Genomic DNA, 18,494 nt, shown 5'->3' with positions numbered 1-18,494 from the left:
TACAATTTTCCTTTAGATTCACCTTAAACTATGTAGTGTGAGGTGTTTGGTAAATCGAAAGGAAAATTGTACAAGAAGATTAGACATGCATGGCCAGCCTTAAAGGCTCCACAATAAAATCCACTGCCATCTGTTCAGAATTTAAATTTGGTTAAAGTGTATTTCCACTTTTGCAGCCAAATTGGGATGCACCTACTTTTCTCTTTGTTACATATTCTAATAGCATAGCTCATTTCATAACATTTTACTTGTTCTGCTGAAAATGCAAAAAAGTGAAGTTTTTCTCTGCCATGCAGATGTTAAACCTGTCTTGTACTGTGCTGGCAAATCTCATGATCAGTTGTAAACTAGATTTGACCATTGTATGCCCTAACAAAGGTTAAAGACCTAGAAGGTGTGCTTCTACAATTTATGTTATTGAGGGGAAAGTCAGTGGGATTGATGAGCAAAATCTAGAGCAACTTTGATTGGAAACCAATCAGCTTCCAGATAGTATTGTCAAAGCCTAATTGAACAAGCTGAAGTTAGAAGCGGATTGGCTACCATGCACCAGACTCTGAGTGCTCCAGTTTTAGTAAATCTCCCCCCAGGTGTACCCCTCATCTCAAATTGCTCAAAGTAGCTTGTTGCTTATAGTCTACCAATGCCTGCTCCAAGCAAATGCCTAGAAAGGTAAAACATATTTAAAAGATGATCATTTTAAGTATGGTAAGTGAATATGAACATACAGCAAACATATAATGGGGTTTTCCCCAATTTGGCTGCAAAAGTGGAAATACACTTACTTTGTCCCTAGATTGGGTTTAACAAAAATCTGTGAAGTACAGACTGAAATATTTAACTAAAAAACTTTAAATGAAATTAAAAAAAAAAGAAGGTACACTGATAGCAACAGAACACCTTTGTGAAAATATTATTTGCAGCATGTTTAAGTCTGCTATTCTAGATCTTCCCTATAGGATTGACTGGGTCAGCAAACATTGATAATTCACACTAATTGTATTAAATAATCATAATTATCTTACATGTTTCTGAATAGAATACACTTCCCTCATCGGTTTAATATAATACAATTCAGGTCCCTAAAAAACAAAACACTGTTTAATTCCGATCACTTGCAGGAAAGCCCAGAGTAACTTTGTGCTATAACCCCAGACTCTATGCTATATTTAGTGTTGATGGAATTGTAAATTGCTCATTAAAAGTTTGTAGCAGCGACATATTGTCACTTTCAAGCGTAATGAAATCACAGTGCTTTACACCAAAAAAATGGAGCTTACAGTAGCATTGTAAAAAGTTATGATAGACTATAATGTAAGAAAATGCATTAGTTTATAAAAGTCTGTAAATCCATATTTTTATACACAAACAAAATTAACAACTCAAATTATTATTGGTTTTAATTGGAAGCAGTGCATTATGCATCTCCAAATGAGTATATATCTGTATATTAATATACAGCTGAAATATTTACATCCCCACTGAATGCGGACACATACAGTTTGCAGTTTGTAATAATAAAAAAGAAAAAAAAAAAAACATTGACATTTAATTACACGAAGGGCATTTTTGAGAGCTTAAAAGAAACATTAAAATTTCCAAAGTGATGCTATCGTGCACTTGCAGATATACGATAGGGGATAAGTCACCTTTTGTTTCTGTAAACAGTTATTAAAAAAGTAGAAAAATCACAGCGTAACAGCAGTAAAAAAGGCACACAACAACATAAGTGCATGTACCATGATTTGGTTTTCTGCTATATTTGTTCGGCAGTTTGACTGCCCAATCTCCCCCTTAGTCCTGAAATGTACGCTGCTCTAACATTTCATCATTCGATATGCAAGCACTTCGGTCTCGATTCCTTATACCGTTGAAGAGATTACCATCATCAGGACAAGCTCAAATTAAGAGAGATGCATTGTCCCCAAAAAAACAATTTAATTTAGTATTAAAGATGTAGCTTGCTTGATCACAGAGGCAGCTGTATCCAGTTCTTCATCTGTTTGCTCTATAGTGACTATCACTCTTATGCTGTAAAAAACCCAAAAAGAGAGAATGTTTTAAGATCATATATATTAGATGTTTAAATATGCGATGTGTACAGACTAAAAGCGATTACCTGCTCAGAAGATTTTCTAGTAGAGGGCATTTATGTTTTTGCTTATGTTTATGATAAAACAACTCTGTAGCTAATTAAAACTGAACCAACACTAAAATGTCACTGATGTATTGAACCCTGGTGTTAAGACATCCAGACTACCACTTTAGACATTAAAAACATTTTATTCACTAGCATTTAACCACTCGGAGACCACAAGCCCGCAATGTACTGAAGACGGGTGGGCTCGTATAGGCAGGGGTTTCCGGGTTAGGGTGTGTGCGTGCACCCCCTGCTGCGATTGTACACAGCGGAGGTTTGTCAGCAGGGCCCAACCAATGGTTCATGCTCGGGACCTGCTGATTGTCTGTGTCCAATCACAGCCCAGAGTCCTTGGCTGACAATCAACACACGGCTCTGTACAGAGGGAACAGGCTCTCTGTTTCTTAGAAGAAACAAAGATGTTTAGTAAAAAGCAGCACACATTACACAAATTAAAACTTAAGCCTCTTGATTACCAGAGATGTTAACCCCTTCCCAGCCAGTGTCATTAATACAGTGACAGTGTATATTATTAACGTCACTGGTGATGTCAATGGCAGTAAGTCAGTTCCCACCCAGTGTAAGTTAGTGTCAGATTGCTCACCGCACTTCATATTTTTTAACCAAAACACATGTAGCAGAATACATTAATTCATGAAAAATTTTTTATTTTTATTTTTTTTTTTTTTTTTATTGGATGTTTTATAGCAAGAAGGAAAATATAATTTTTTTTTTTTTTTTTTTAAATGCATGGTATTTTTTCGTTTATAGAGCAAAAAAAAAAAAAAAAAAAAAAAGTGGTAAACAAATACCACCAAAGGAAAGCTCTATTTGTGTATACCAAATCATATACATTTCATTTTGGTACAGCGTTGAATGACCACGCAATTACCAGTAAAATAGCGTAGTGGGGCTAAGAGCTGAGGTGGGTAAAAAAGGTACTTGGAATGCATTTTCAGCAGGGAGATCATACAGAATGTGGGTGAATTGCTGATGAAACCTACACTAGTGCTGTAAGACAAACCTAAACCCTTTCACCTCTCACATACCAGCCTGTATCCTTGTGAATTCACTGCTATCAGCCAGGTGCCAAGGCCCTAATGTCTGCTCTCTTTTCACCACCCAAACACGAGGCCACACACTGAAGACGTTTAGCTCCGGCCAAAGTACACTGCTCGTTCCCAATCTTGAGTCATGCTCTCAACATATTTCACCCACGGCAGGGCTTAATGATTGGGAGGCTGGAATTAGAGTTGAGGGTCTTCGATATGTGGCCTGTTATTTGGATGGAGGACCATGGAGGACCATATTAGTGCTAGATTCACTTTAGCATCTTACAAGAACCATTACTACATAGTAAGGAATAAAAAAAATAAATAAATAGTAGCCAAGCTCAGTTAAGACTACCAAAGTTACCACTTGACCTCCGCAAGATTTATCCCCAGGCCATTTTTTGCAATACAGAACTGCATTACTTTAATTACAATTGCGTGGTCATGTAACGCTGCACCTAAATAAAATGTATGTCCCCCCCCAAATAGAGCTTTCTTTTGGTGGTATTTGATCACCACTGCGTTCATTTTTTGCGCTATAAATAAAAAAAGACCAACAATTTTGAGAAAAAATATATATATATTTTTTACTTTTTGTTGTAAAACATATCCAATAAAAACAATTGAAAAAAAATTGGGAACAAAATCAAATTTATTCATAAATTACAGTCAATACGTACTCTGCTACATATTTTTGGTAAAAAAAATTCCCAATAAGCGTATAGTGATTCATTTGCGCAAACGTTATAGTGTCTACAAACTATGGGATATATACTGTATTTATTTTTTTAATACTAGTAATGGCGATGATCAGTGACTTATAGCGGGAGTGCGATATTGCAGCAGTCTGAAACTGACAGTGGGACGAATACAGTGCTAAGTGCTAAAAAATATGCACTGTCACTGTACTAATGACACTGGCTGGGAAGGGGTTAAACATGTAGGGGTGATCAAAGCGTTAACTGTGTGCCTAGCCAGTGTTTTACTTACTGTGTGCGCTGCTTTCACTCAGGGAAGGGATGGAATTTACTCCCTTTGCAGGGACACAAAACTGGATTTTTGTCTTACCGTAAAATCCTTTTATCTAAAGTTCATTGACAGACACAGCTCCATATCTTCTTGACCATTGGATTATGCTGTCCCCTACAGGAGTAGGACACTAGGCAGAAAAAGCTTTACCACGCCTATGCCTGCAGGCATACACCCACTCTCTCTGCTATAGCCCTCAGTTTTGTTGCAAGCATTGTTTTTAAGAAAAAAAATGCCATCCCCTTCATAATTAGTGGGGCAGGTGCTGCATCTGTCAAATTTTTAGGGTAAAACAAAATCCAGTTTTCTCTATTGTTCTGTGACGGTACTCACCATCACGGAGTGAAAGACAGGTACTTAATGGTTTGGATTGCTTCAAATGGGTTCCGTGTTTACTTATGATAATGTGTATTGAACTTCAATGTCAGAGACAGGCTCTCCCTATTGTTTGAGTATTGAGGTGAGACATGTATTCTGTTAAGCCTGTCTGTTCGATTGTTAAAGGTTAATGAACTCACATAATGTTCTGTTCGGATGGCTGGATAATTAGTTTAGGTGAAGTCTATTTCTGTATACAATTTCATCTGCATATGATAATGTAATCAGGCAACCCCTGACCTGTGTGTGGTAATCTGATTAGGAGGGGGATGTGCTCATGTATGTATGAATTGAGTGTGAAACTGTTCAATAAAGGAAAATATTCCAGTACAAGCTAAGTTGTCGGCTAGCTTTGTATGGGGGGCGGCTGGAAAATTTGATATTTATGTTCACGACTGGGAGGAAGCCGTATACTGACGGAAGTCCACAAGTACAGTGTGGGTTGCGGTTCCATTACATTGGTGGCAAGCGGTGGGATGCTTCCTGCAGTCTGGGACATCCAAACCTGCACCAGGATCCAAGGTCCGGATAGCAGAAGAGGAGAGGTACAGATATCAGATGCCATGGAAGAGGAATTCGGAAGGAGGTTGCGAGAGATGTGGAACAGCACAGGGGACCAGTGTCAGAGAAGGTCCTGCTAGGATGGTATGATTAAAACCGCTGGGAACTCTGGAAGGAAGCGCTAGCTCATGAGCAACGACACCAGGGAAAAGTCCTCCCCTCCTTCCAGGAAAGGTACTGGTTGCAGTACGAAGTTTGAATGGTGTTTTTGGGGAGACAACCGCACAAGGAATGAAAAGCCGAGTTAAGCAGGCTGGTCCAGGTGGAGATGCGGTTGGAACGAGAGCTACAGAGACCTCTGCTGGTGTGTAACCCAAGTGTGCCCATGGACAGTGGATGACAGCCCAACGGAAGGCTTTTGCTATGGCGGCCCGGGGCTGTTACTAGAGAGGCTGTCCAAGGACCCCGACTTTGGGAACGATTTGGAGTGGTGGTTAGAGGAAATTGAGGATTACAGAGAAGAGAGCCTGAACATCTCAGAAGTGTTCTGGGCACTGGAAGATTTGGAGTTTTTGGCTGTTAAGGAATGGGAGCTGGAGACCGCCTACATATGGCTGCTAGACTCTGCTCAGCGCCAGGCCTGGTCTCCCCTTGCCTGGGAATATCCAGAAGTATTAGCTGATAGTCCAGAAATCCTGACTGAAGAATCGTCAATGTGGCACAGTAATAGTGTGCTTTGCTCACCTGCACCCAAGGTTTTGGATGCGGCGGTCTTATGGAGGATGCAGCAAGTGCTGACTCACCTTGACTAACCTGTTTCTGCAGAGGACGAGCTTGGATGGAGGAATGCGTCTGTCCAGCCGCTGGATAAAGGTATGGGAGAAGAGGAAGCCATCTTCATTCCCCAACCACGGATCACACATTTAATGGACTTTCCATCGGAAGAGGATATGGAGGATAAATCACCTGCCAAAGTGTTGGCACTGGGCCAGAGAGCCACCAGCCCATGCCTTGGACTTTCAGTGGCTAGGGATTTAATAGACTTTTCTGCTGAGGAGGAACATCCCAGTGTGCCTACAGCAGAGGAGCGGGCATCCAGGCATTACACTGCTGACCTCTGCCTGCAACAATTGGTGACCCAAGAAGATGTGTGCAAGGCCACTGACTTTTCAGTTTACTTTCCTGCAGAACAGCTGGCATCAGGGCCTAACATCACTGAGCGCTGCCCAACACAAACAGCAGCTTCAGCCTCCTTGAGAGAAGAGACTCAGGGGTGAGAAGGTGGTGATCACTTCCCAACAGCAGCTACACAGTTCGGAGAAGGTGGTCATCCTTTCTCCCCAGCGAGAGATCCACAGTCTGGGAGCAGAGGAAGCCAGTCTCCCTCCCCAACAGTTAGCCGAAGCGGATTATGTGGAGTCCCCAGCAGAAGTGCTGGCAACAGGGCAAAGTGCTACCAACCTCTGCCCAGCACCCGCAACAGCTAGGGAGTTCCAAGAAGCCGGGGAAATCGGCCCCTTGCCCCAGCAACAAGCTGATGAAGTGAATCTTCTACACCCAGCTGAAGCGCTGGCAGCAGACAGAGTCAACGACCTCTGCCCCACACCTGTGAGAAGGGAGTTCAAGGCCCAGGGTGAGAAGGGAGAGGAGGTTGTTGCCCTCCCTCCCCAACAGTCAGTCAGAGCGGAGGAAACTGTCTTCCCTCCCCAGCCAGGATCTGTACATCTGGAGACAGCACCAGAGAAAGGTTGTCCCAACCGCCAGATGAGGGTAAGGATGATGTAGCAGCCCACTCCCCTTCCCAGCAGCAGACGGTGCCCCAGAATGATGACACCAACCCAGCAGAAGAGCTGGCAACAGAGCAGAGTGGGGCTGGCCTCTGCCCTCAATTAAGAAAATATGGAGTTCCTGTGGTAGTGGATGGGACTGCGGTCTTCCCCTCTATATCCCAGGGATGCTGGGCAGTCGGCCCAGGTCCCCAACAGCAAGGGCGTGAGCACAGCCCCCCTGTCTTCTCTCCAGCAGCTGAAAGGACCCCAGGGAGAAGGGCCAGTCCACGCTTCTATCCCGCAGCGGGTATGTTCTACGAGAGAGGCAGAGGTTGGCTGGGTGAGTAATGCCCCGTTGGGACAATTTGTTTGGGGTACTGTGTAGGTACAGACTTTGGGGGACTTGAACTACAGACTAACTTCAAAGTCAACCCGTTTGGGGTCCCCTTCTGTGTTAGTCTCCTTCCGAAAGGGGAGAAATGTCACTTTGGTTAGGGGGCCCGTGGAACACTGCTTATCTTAGAGAGATTGGGAAATCCCTCTCTCAGCCCCCTAGACCCCTCTTATGTGTAAGTCACCCTGTGTCTATTAGGGACACAAGGTGACCAAGAAGCCCAGTCTGGCCTGCCCAAACCAGACTTCCACAGACTTATCGGCTATGAGAGCTCCATGCGCCTTGCCGGGACAAACTTACAAACTATGTGGAACTTTGTCAAGGAAGCTGCCATAATGGATTGACTCTTTGGGACTTGTTAACCGACTTACTCAGGCACAGACCGATTGGAGGTCTGGTACCTGGTTAGTCTACCTTTGGGGGGGATATGTGATGGTACTTGCCGTCACTGGGAGTGAAAAACAGATACTTAATGGTTTGGATTGCTTCAAATGGGCTCTGCAGGGACTGCCCCATAGGCGTGGTAAAGCCTTTTCCTGCCTAGTGTCCTACTCCTGCAGGGGGCAGCATAACCCAATGGTCAAGAAGATATGGTGCTGCATCTGTCAATTAACAATAGAGAAATGTATCCATTCCCCCCTGTTGGAATGGACAGCTGCCTTGTTTATATAGCAATATCGCTGTTCTGTGTTTCTGCTGGACGATTGGTGGGTGCTGGCAGACATTCAGTGCCCAGCACTCACAGATCAACTTCTGCTGTGAGTGATCCCAGCAGAAGCAGGCCAGCGCACTCCCCTAAGCCGAAGTGCAGAATCATGTATATATACACGTGATTCTGCACAGGACGGCTGCCCTGTAGCAGTAAGTGGGTAACATATAAAATAGAAAGTCCTTTTGGTTTTATTCAGACAGCAATAGTAACAGCATGAAGAACAGTATGAAATTTACAGCTATTGGGATCTCTGAAGACCACTCCAAAGAAAAATGAGGCTGGCATGGACTTTGCTAGTTTGGATCTTATGTCAGCTTTTAATTTAAAAATATAGAACTGATTGGTCCAAAGCAATCTGCCACCTACATTTTCCACTGTTTTGCCATTTTCATAGACAGAATAATCAAAACTAGGGTGGAAATTGACTGAAAAAGCCTTTCAACTGGCAATATTGGGTTTTAATAAAATCCTAGAGGTGTGAACGGTTTGGTTGCTTGAACGTGAAAAACAAAAAAGCAGGCGACAGATTTCTAAAGGTAAAAATTAAAGAAAAATTGCCTTATTTTAAAGCAGTTAAATTCAGAAAGTAAAGACCAATTAATCTAATATTAGGTTGTAAAAAACATCATACTTTTTGGGAATAAACTTTTTATAGCATACTGTAGGTGTGCCGACATGTGCAGGCTTTCAGTAAGAATAACAGTTCTGTAATTATAACCGTTTGCATATCATATGGACATTTGTCTAGAGTTTTCTGTAGCCATACATTTTCAATCATTAAGGCTGGGTTCACACTATTGTGATGTTCGACATCACACTGCACTGCTGTGCATATCACTTGGGATGTGAATTCAACCATACAGATTGTATAGCTGAATTTGCATTCCAATCGCACCAAAACGGTGCAGGACCCTTTTTGGTCCGCACTGGAATCAGATCACATTGGTGTTCACACCCATGCAATCCGATTTATGCACCATTTGGCAGTTCGCACCACAATCCGATCTGGAGGGGTCCATTAACTTTGTATCGACACCCACACCAGTTCACATAGGGCAGCGTGTACTGCCTGCGAGAGACACATGGTGCGGAAACCCACATTGGAATCGCCCTGGTTCCCGCATCGCAATAGTCTAAATCAAAATAAATCTACCTGGTTTAATATCAGGTAAACATCCAAAAAAACATCCCTTTAGTGCCGGTTCACACTGATGCGGCTGCGGCGATCGCATGTAATGTCGGAGCGCACTGCTCCTTCATTACATGCGATCGGCTGTGCGGTGCGAGTTTAGCCATACACTTTGTATGGCTAAATTCGCACCGCACCAAAGACGCACAGGACTCTTTTTTGCAGCCGCATCAGGATCGGATCGCACAGCGGTTCACACTTGTGCGATCCGATCCTGTGCGAACTGCAAGATCGCACTGCGATATGCGATCAAACTGGGGGTGTCGTTAAGATTACATTGACACCCCCAGCGTATCGCATATGGCAGTGTGAACTGCCAGGGGTGCGTTTGCGATGCGGGAACAGGCTGCGAATTCGCAGCCTTCCCGCATCGCATAAGTGTGAACCGGGGCTTAATCTTGATGTTTGTTTTTAGCAATTTAGAAAAGTAATAACAAGCTCTACTGAAAATACAACTACAAGTACAAATACTAACCTTGGCGGTGGAAGATATTTTTCTTCTTTTTCCAAATAACGAGCTTGGGTTAAGGCAATTTTCCTATTCATGCACTGCAAAACAAATTAATTATGATTAAGGTATTATAAAAAGATATTGCACAGAAACTATGGCAATGAATCATAAGCAATATCTGAGTCCAATGACTACTGTCCCTCCTCCTCTATAAGTAATGAAAACACCAACCATACACTTGTGCTGCTCTCTCTCCATGCTAAGTGTTTGTATATTAAAGTGGAACAATAGTCAGAAAATTAAGTCCTGCTACATTACTTCAGGTTGGCCCATTTTCCAGGTATTGCTATGTTAAACATAAAAAAAATTGGATTTTTGTACTTACCATAAAATCCATTTCCTCTGAGTTCGAGTTTATGGAGTTCATCCATAAATCATAACTACTGGCTTATATTGCCTCCTGCAGGAGGACTAGGCAGAACAAAAAAACACTCATGGGCTGTCCTCAGCTTGGTATATAACCCCCCTCTCTGCTCTAGGTAATCAATTTAGTAGCAAGCAGTATTAGAAGTGTCAGAACTCCATAGAGGGGCCGGTGCTGTGTCTGTCGAACTCAGAGAAATGGATTTTACGGCAAGTTCAAAAATCCCATTTTCTCTTTCGCTCATCGACGGACACAGCACTCCATAAATCATAACTACCGGGACATCCAAAAGCAGTGCCAAAAGGAAAAAACGAGGGGAGGGGTGGTGAAAATAACCCAAAGCTAAACATAGGTGCCCTTAACCAGGACACAGGAGCCCTATTTGAAAAAAAAAACAACAGGATTTTTGTCTTAACGTAAAATCCCTTTCTCTGATGTTCATTGACGGACACCGCTCCATATCTTCTTTGACCCTTGAGTTATGCTGCTCTCCATAATAGTAGGACATTAGGCAAAAAAAAAAAAAATTGACTATGCCCATAGGGCAGTCCTAGGGGGTATACTCCCACTTCCTGCTAAAGGACTTCAGTTTTGTAACAAGCGTCAGAAGAATGCATAACCCAACTCAACAGAGGAGCGGGTGCTGTGTCCATCAATGAACATCAGAGAAAAAGATTTTACGGTAAGACAAAAATCCGGTTTTCTCTTTCATTCATTGACGGACACAGCTCCATTATCTTCTTTGACCTTTGGGACATCCCAAAGCAGTGTCAACATGAGGGGTGGGAAAAAAACACAGAAATAAACATATTTCCCAGAAGGGCTAAACTTAGCCAACCAGATAAACTAGGAGCTCAACCAGGAACAAGTGCTCACCTATCAAAGAAAAATACACCCTCAAGAGTCAGGAGCCTCTGCAACAGCAGCCTGCAAAACTTTGCAGGCAAAAGCAGCATCCACAGATGCGAGTACATGCACCTTGTAAAACTTTGTGAATGTGCGCACAGACGACCAGGTGGCCACCCTGCAAACCTGGACCACTAACGTCTGATGACTGAAGGCACAGGAGGCACCAAGCGCCCTTGTAGAATGCGCCTTCACAGGGAAAGGAGGAACCTGACCCTTGATGGAATAGGCCTGCACCACCATCAGCCTGAACCATCTGGACTTTTTTCTGAAAGGACTCCGTGACCGACAGGTAAACCCTGATCGCCCAAACCACATCCAGAGAATGCAATGCGATTTTCTTGGGATGCTTCGGCTGAGGACAGAGTGAAGGCAAAACAATGTCTTCATTCACATGGAAATCTGACACCACCTTAGGAAGAAAAGACGGATTAGGTCGGAGAACCACTTTATCTCTGTGGACGACCAAATATGGCGAACAACAGGAAAGCGCCGTCTCAAATCAGACACTCTGCAAGCAGAAGTAATAGCTACCAAAAAGGCAACCTTCTGAGACAACGAAAGCAGAGAAATGTCTCTAATATTCTCAAAAGAAGGCTTTTGAAGAACAGACAAAACCAAATTCAGATCCACGGAGGCAATGGGTATCTTCTCAGAGGAGCCAGGTGACGCACCCCTTGAATAAAGGTACGAATTAAGGTATTAACAGCCAACGGATGTTGGAGAAATATCGCCAAGGCCGACACCTGGCCTTTTATCGTGCTAAAGGTCAATCGTTGCTCGACTCCTTTCTGCAAGAAAGCCAAGACCATCCCAACTGAAAACAAGTGAGGGTGCAAAGATTGCGATTCACACCACGAAATGTACGATTTCCATGTACAATGATAAATCTTCCTGGAAGTCGCTTTTCTAGCCCTCAACAGGGTAGGAATCACAGACTCAGAGAGACCTGTCTCTCAGCACCTAGCTTTCAACAGCCATGCCGTTAAAGCCAGCGACCGTAAAGCAGGATGGAAGACCGGCCCCTGTGACCCCAGGTCTTCCCTTAAAGGCAGCCGCCAGGGAGGCTCAACGACCAACTTTACCAGGTCTGCGTCTCAAGACCAGCGAGGCTAGTCTGGGGCCACCAGAATCACTGGAACGTTTTCCACTGCCAGCCTACAGAGAAACCTTGACAACAGCTGTATCGGAGGAAAGGCATAAATCCGCCAAAACTGGCTCCATGGTGCCATTGACGCGTCTGCAGCATCGGCCAGAGGGTCCTGAGCCCTGGCCACGAACCTTTGCACTTTGTTGAGATGAGACGCAAACAGGTCGACCTCCGGGGTGCCACAACGGACACACAGGAGATGAAATTCCTCTGGATGAAGGGACCATTCCCCTTGATCCGGTAATCCGCCTGCCAATTCTCCACTCCCGGAATGTGAACTGCAGAGAGAGTCGGAACATGTTTTTCGGCCTATGTCAAAATCTCTGCCACCTCCCAGGCACAGGCACTCTTGGTGCCCCCTTGATGATTGATGTAGGCCACAGCCAAGGCATTGTCCGATTGGATCCAAACCGGGGAACCTCGTAGCCAATTCGTCCAGTGGAGCAGGCAAAGCCTGATCGCTCTGAGTTCCAGAACAGATCCAGAACAACTTGCCCTGATGACAGAAGCCACCAAGAGAGAGTTGATCTTGTGAGGCAGCTCAAACATATATCATACAGTCTAAGGACCGTGGATCCTTGTTCCACTTGACAAGAATCTCTTTCTGAAAAGGCCTGGAATGAAACTGAGCGAATGGGACCGCCTCGAAAGTCGACACCATCAGACCCAAGGCTCTCGAGATTGTTGTATCCCCTGAGCGACCAGAGCTCTCCCTGCAACTTCTGAAGTTTGTCCTCTAGAAGAAAGACCCTCACCAAGGGGGGGGGGGGGGGGGGGAGTCTAGAGACAGTCCCAGGTAATCCAGATGCACTGACGTGGTCAGTGCAGATTTCTTGAAGTTGATGGCCCACCCAAACTCCTGAAGGGTCTGAACCGTGAATTCCAGGTCGCCCAACAAAGCTGGTTGAGAGTGCGCTCTCAGCAGAAGATCGTCCAGGTATCCCAGGATCGAGATTCCTCTTTTGCACAGCAACGCAAACACCGGGGTCAAAACCTTGGTGAAGAATCTGGGAGCGGAGGCGAGACCAAAGGGCACAATCACTCCTCGTGCTAAGAGGTCCTGCACTGCCTCCTGGAGATCCCGCAAGCGATCCGAAGACAGACGAAGATTTGAGGGTAGCGAGCGTCTCTGCTGGACGAGACCGAAATTCGAACTTGTACCCTGAACGAATCAGTTTGTGGACCCATCTGTCCTGAATCAAGGATGTCCAGAGTCCCTGAAAGCAATCCAGATGTCCCCCCACCCCAGAAATGGGTGAGGGCGCCCCTTCATGCAGAGGAGGGCTTGTCCGCCGAACCAGACTGACTAGTCTTGGGCTTACCCCACCAAGCCTTTTTGCTCTCTCCAGAGACCCGCAGGGAATGCGCAGTGCGTAGGGAATGCCCAAAAAGCCCCTTAATACTGTACCACCTCAGAGAATAACCAGCAGCATCTGCAGCATGGAGAGCTGAGCACAGGAAGTGTCTCACAGGAAATTACATCACAAGTGGCAGAACTGCCTGTGCAGTTCCAGACTACACAAAAATGGTGCCAATACAAAAGTATAAGAAGCCCAGGGAAAATGGCTGCTGCATCTCTCACACACAGGGAGCTGATGCCCACACTTAAGATGGCAGCCGAAAACAGCGCCATGCAGTCAGGACCCAGACATGAGGCCACACCAGGGATCTACTATAAAGACCCCGTAGGATAAGGTAACATTGCAAACACAGCCCCCCCCAGGTGCCAGGCGCCGACATATAGCACCCCTAGAACGGGAGCAACCATGGACCGGTTGGGCTCTGCCAGCCGAGGGGTGCGCCGAGACTCAGGGCGTTCCAGGTCGATGTCCCGGCGAGACATCCACTCGCAGGCTCGTCCACGTCCACAGGGACACTGTCATGGCGAGGCCTAGTGTGGGATTATAACCTGCTCACGCTCGTCGGGCAGACTGGAAGACCGTAAGGATCTATATTATCCAGTACGAAACCTCAGTCGGCTTTCGCTTGTAGTTCACCAGGAGGATCCCCCTGACACTAGCTAGCGATAGTGAGTAAAGAAAAACAGAAATTTTCTTAAAAGAATAAAAAACTGAGACCGAAGTCCCAGCAGGAAACCCAGGTCCTACTCCTTCACTAGGCCGCAAGAAACTGGCTTGTGGCAGGGTGTGTGGGGGTTATGCTGGAAGGAAGCAACAGCCCCTGTAGGCGTGTCAGTGAATTTTTTTCACTACCTAGTACTACCCCTGTAGATGGCGCATAACTCAATGGTTAAGAAGCATAAGAGCTGCGTCTGTCAATGAACGATAGGGAAAAAAAAAATTCCCCAAGGAAATCATTCAAACTTGTTATCTTATGATGAATACTGCACTTAATTTTCAATTTACAATAAAGATGCTATAGATCATTTCCTAGTTATATTATAAAAACCAGTGGAACTACTTTTTTACTACACATTTTTTCTTATTTTTTGTTTTAAACAGTTAATTTTGAGAAAGCACCAATAGAGCTTAAAAAAAAAAAAACAGTACCCATCTTATTACCATGCCAACAGACAGAACAATGAGAGCTCCCATCCTGGCTGTTCCCCTTTGCCTTACCTAGAGGGACAACTCCCTGTCCAGATGCTTAAAGGGCATACAGGAATTTGCTGCTGAACAATAGATCCGTCTGATCAATAATATACATTGCCTCTTTACAGCAAGTAATTAAAAGTCCCAGCAGGCCATTCAAAATGTATTAGGCTCCAATAATGCTCAAGAATTATGGCTATACTTCTATAAACAAAGTCTATTTCCTGAGTGAAAGCAAAACAATCTTCATTTATATTATTTAGCCTAGAGTTCATCCCCTTTCAAGAGCATCCTGGGACTTCTTTTACAACTTCGTGACAGCCATCAATTATGAAATATTTTTGAAATCATAACTTAAATCCATACTGTATTTTAACCACTTTACAACCGGAGGATTTTGCTGTCTTACGTCCAGACCACTTTTTGTGCTTCGGCACTGTGCGACTTTAACTGACAATTGTGCGGTCATGCAATGTGGTACCCAAACAAAATTTACGTCCTTTTTTTCCCACAAACAGAGCTTTCTTTTGGTGGTATTTGATCACCTCTGCGCTTTTTATTTTTTGCGATATTAATAAAAAAAGAGCGAAAATTTTGCAAAAAAATGAAATTTTCAACTTTGTCTTTTAAAAAATATCCAATATACTCAATTTATGTCATATTTTTTGGCCAAAATATATTTAGCTACATGTCTTTGACAAAAAAAAATTCAATGAGCGTATTTTTATTGGTTTGCGCAAAAGTTATAGCGTCTACAAACTATGGTGTAAATACTGAAATTTTACGCAGCTTTAATTTCTGACTGCCTATCTCAATTCATGAAGTGCTAAAATGGCAGGGCAGTACAAGACCCCCCCAAATTACCACTTTTTGGAAAGTAGACATCCTAAGGAATGTTCTGAGATGCATGTTGAGCTCATTGAATATTTAATTTTTTTGTCACAGGTGTTTGAAAAATGAATAAAAAAAAAAAAATTTTTTTTTTTTAACACAAAGTTGTCACTAAAAGATAAATTTCTCACACATGCCATGGGTATATGTGTAATTACACCCCAAAATATATTCTGCTGCTTCTCCTGAGTACAGGGATACCACATATGTGAGACTTTTTGGGAGCCTAGCTGTGTACGGGACCCCGAAAATCAATCTCCATCTTTAGGTTTTCTAATGGCGTAAATTGCTGATTTTACTCCTCACTACCCATCACAGTTTCGGAGGCCCTGAAATTTCAAGATAGCACAAAACCCCCCAAATGACCCCATTTTGCAAAGTAGACACCCCAAGCTATTTGCTGAGAGGCATGGTGAGTCCATGGAATATTTTATATTTTGCCACAAGTTTTGGGAAAATTAAAATTTTTTTTTTTTTTTTTTTTTTAACACAAAGTTGTCACTAAAAGATAAATTTCTCACACATGACATGGGTATATGTGGAATGACACCCCAAAATACATTCTGCCGCTTCTCCTCAGTATGGGGATACCCCATGTGTGAGACTTTTTGGGAGCCTAGCTGTGTACGGGACCCCGAAAATGAATCTCCATCTTTAGGTTTTCTAATGGCGTAAATTGTTGATTTCACTCCTGACTACCCATCACAGTTTCGGAGGCCCTGAAATTTCAACATAGCACAAAACCCCCCCAAATGACCCCATTTTGCAAAGTAGACACCCCAAGCTATTTGCTGAGAGGCATGGTGAGTCCATGGAATATTTTATATTTTGCCACAAGTTCCGGGAAATATATTATTATTATTTTTTTTTTTGTTTTTTTACACAAAGTTGTCACTAAATGATATATTGCTCACACATGCCATGGGTATATGTGAAATGACACCCCAAAATACATTCTGCTGCTTCTCCTGAGTACAGGGATACCACATGTGTGAGACTTTTTTGCAGTCTAGCCGAGTACAGGTCCTCGAAAGCCAACCCCCACTTTCAGGCTTTCCAAGGGCGTAAATTGTTGATTTCACTCCTGACTACCTATCACAGTTTCGGAGGCCATGAAATGCCAAGACAGCACAACCCCCCTCCAAATGACCCCTTTTCGGAAAGTAGACACCCTAAGCTATTTGCAGAGAGGCATGTTGGGTGTTTTGCAGATCTCACTTTTTGTCACAAAGTTTTGGAATTTGAAAAAAGAGGAAAAAAAATGCATTTTCCTGTTTTTTCTTCATTTTCCAAAAAAAATGAGAGATGCAAAATACTCACCATGCCTCTCAGCAAATAGATTAGAGTGTCTACTTTGCAAAATGAGGTCATTTTGGGGGGTTTTGTGCCATCTTGGCGTTTCATGGCCTTCAAAAGTGTGATAGGTAGTAAGGAGTGAGATCAACAATTTACGCCCTTAGAAAGCCTGAAGGTGGGGAGTGGTTTTCCGGGTCCTGTACGCGGCTAGACTGCAAAAAAGTCTCACACATGGGGTATCCTTGTACTCAGGAGAAGCAGCAGAATGTATTTTGGGGTGTCATTTCACATATACCCATGGCATGTGTGAGCATTATATCATTTACTGACAACTTTGTGTAAAAAAAAAAAAAAAAAATAATAATTTTCCTGAAACTTGTGGCAAAATATAAAATATTCCATGGACTCATCATGCCTCTCATCTAATAGCTTGGAGTGTCTACTTTGCAAAATGGGGTCATTTGGGGGGGTTTTGTGCCATTTTGGCATTTCATGGCCTTCAAAAGTGTGATAGGTAGTAAGGAGTGAGATCAACAATTTACGCCCTTAGAAAGCCTGAAGGTGGGGAGTGGTTTTCCGGGTCCTGTACGCGGCTAGACTGCAAAAAAGTCTCACACATGGGGTATCCTTGTACTCAGGAGAAGCAGCAGAATGTATTTTGGGGTGTCATTTCACATATACCCATGGCTTGTGTGAGCATTATATCATTTACTGACAACTTTGTGTAAAAAAAAAAAAAAAAAATAATAATTTTCCTGAAACTTGTGGCAAAATATAACATATTCCATGGACTCATCATGCCTCTCATCTAATAGCTTGGAGTGTCTACTTTGCAAAATGGGGTCATTTGGGGGGGTTTTGTGCCATTTTGGCATTTCATGGCCTTCAAAAGTGTGATAGGTAGTAAGGAGTGAGATCAACAATTTACGCCCTTAGAAAGCCAGAAGGTGCGGATTGGTTTTCCGGGTCCTGTATGCGGCTAGACTGACAAAAAGTCTCACACATGGGGTATCCCTGTACTCCGGAGAAGCAGCAGAATGTATTTTGGGGTGTCATTTCACATATACCCATGGCATGCGTGAGCAATATATTATTTAGTGACAACTTTGTGTAAAAAAAAAAAAAAAAAAAAACAAATTGTCATTTTCCTGAAACTTAGGGCAAAATATAAAATACTCCATGGACTCAATATGCCTCTCAGCAAATAGCTTTGGGTGTCTACTTTCCAAAAAGGGGTAATTTGGGGGGTGTTTGAACAGTCCTGGCATTTTATGCTCAATTTTAGCAACACATCACCCACTCTTCTAACCACTTGAAAACCAAGCCTTTTCTGTGAGTTTTTGTTTACATGAAAAAATATTTTTTTTTCACAAGAAAATTACTTTGAACCCCCAAACATTATATATTTTTTTAAAGCAGAGGCCCTACAGAACAAAATGGTGGATGTTGCAATTTTTTTTGTTACACGGTATTTGCGCACACATTTTCCAAACGCAATTTTTGCGTAAAAAAACACTTTTTTTATTTTTAATGCAGAAATACACTATATAATTCCAAATTGTTTGGTAAAATTTAAAAGATGATCTTATGCCGAGTTCATAGACACCTAACATGACATGCTTTAAAAATTGCGCACGCCCGTGCCGCGGCAACAAACTAC

General features: G+C 43.2%; 1 protein-coding gene across 1 annotated transcript in view; it reads right to left on the bottom strand.

Annotated features, from left to right (window-relative positions):
* Positions 1–1,557: 1,557 nt before the first annotated feature.
* SPTLC1 (serine palmitoyltransferase long chain base subunit 1) overlaps positions 1,558–18,494 on the bottom strand; it is a 193,476-nt gene continuing 176,539 nt past the window's right edge. Inside the window, exons 14-15 of the mRNA XM_082259354.1 lie at positions 9,640–9,713; positions 1,558–2,031 (exon numbers count right to left, since the gene is read on the bottom strand). Coding sequence (XP_082115480.1) covers positions 1,938–2,031; positions 9,640–9,713 — 168 coding nt within the window. The 3' untranslated portion in view covers positions 1,558–1,937. The remainder of the gene's footprint in view (positions 2,032–9,639; positions 9,714–18,494) is intronic.

The sequence above is a fragment of the Pelophylax lessonae genome, assembly GCF_965119305.1.
Source record: "Pelophylax lessonae genome assembly, chromosome: 1".
Taxonomy (NCBI): domain Eukaryota; kingdom Metazoa; phylum Chordata; class Amphibia; order Anura; family Ranidae; genus Pelophylax; species Pelophylax lessonae.
The sequence above is the reverse complement of the archived record's forward strand: the minus strand, read 5'-3'. Positions and strand labels throughout refer to the sequence as shown.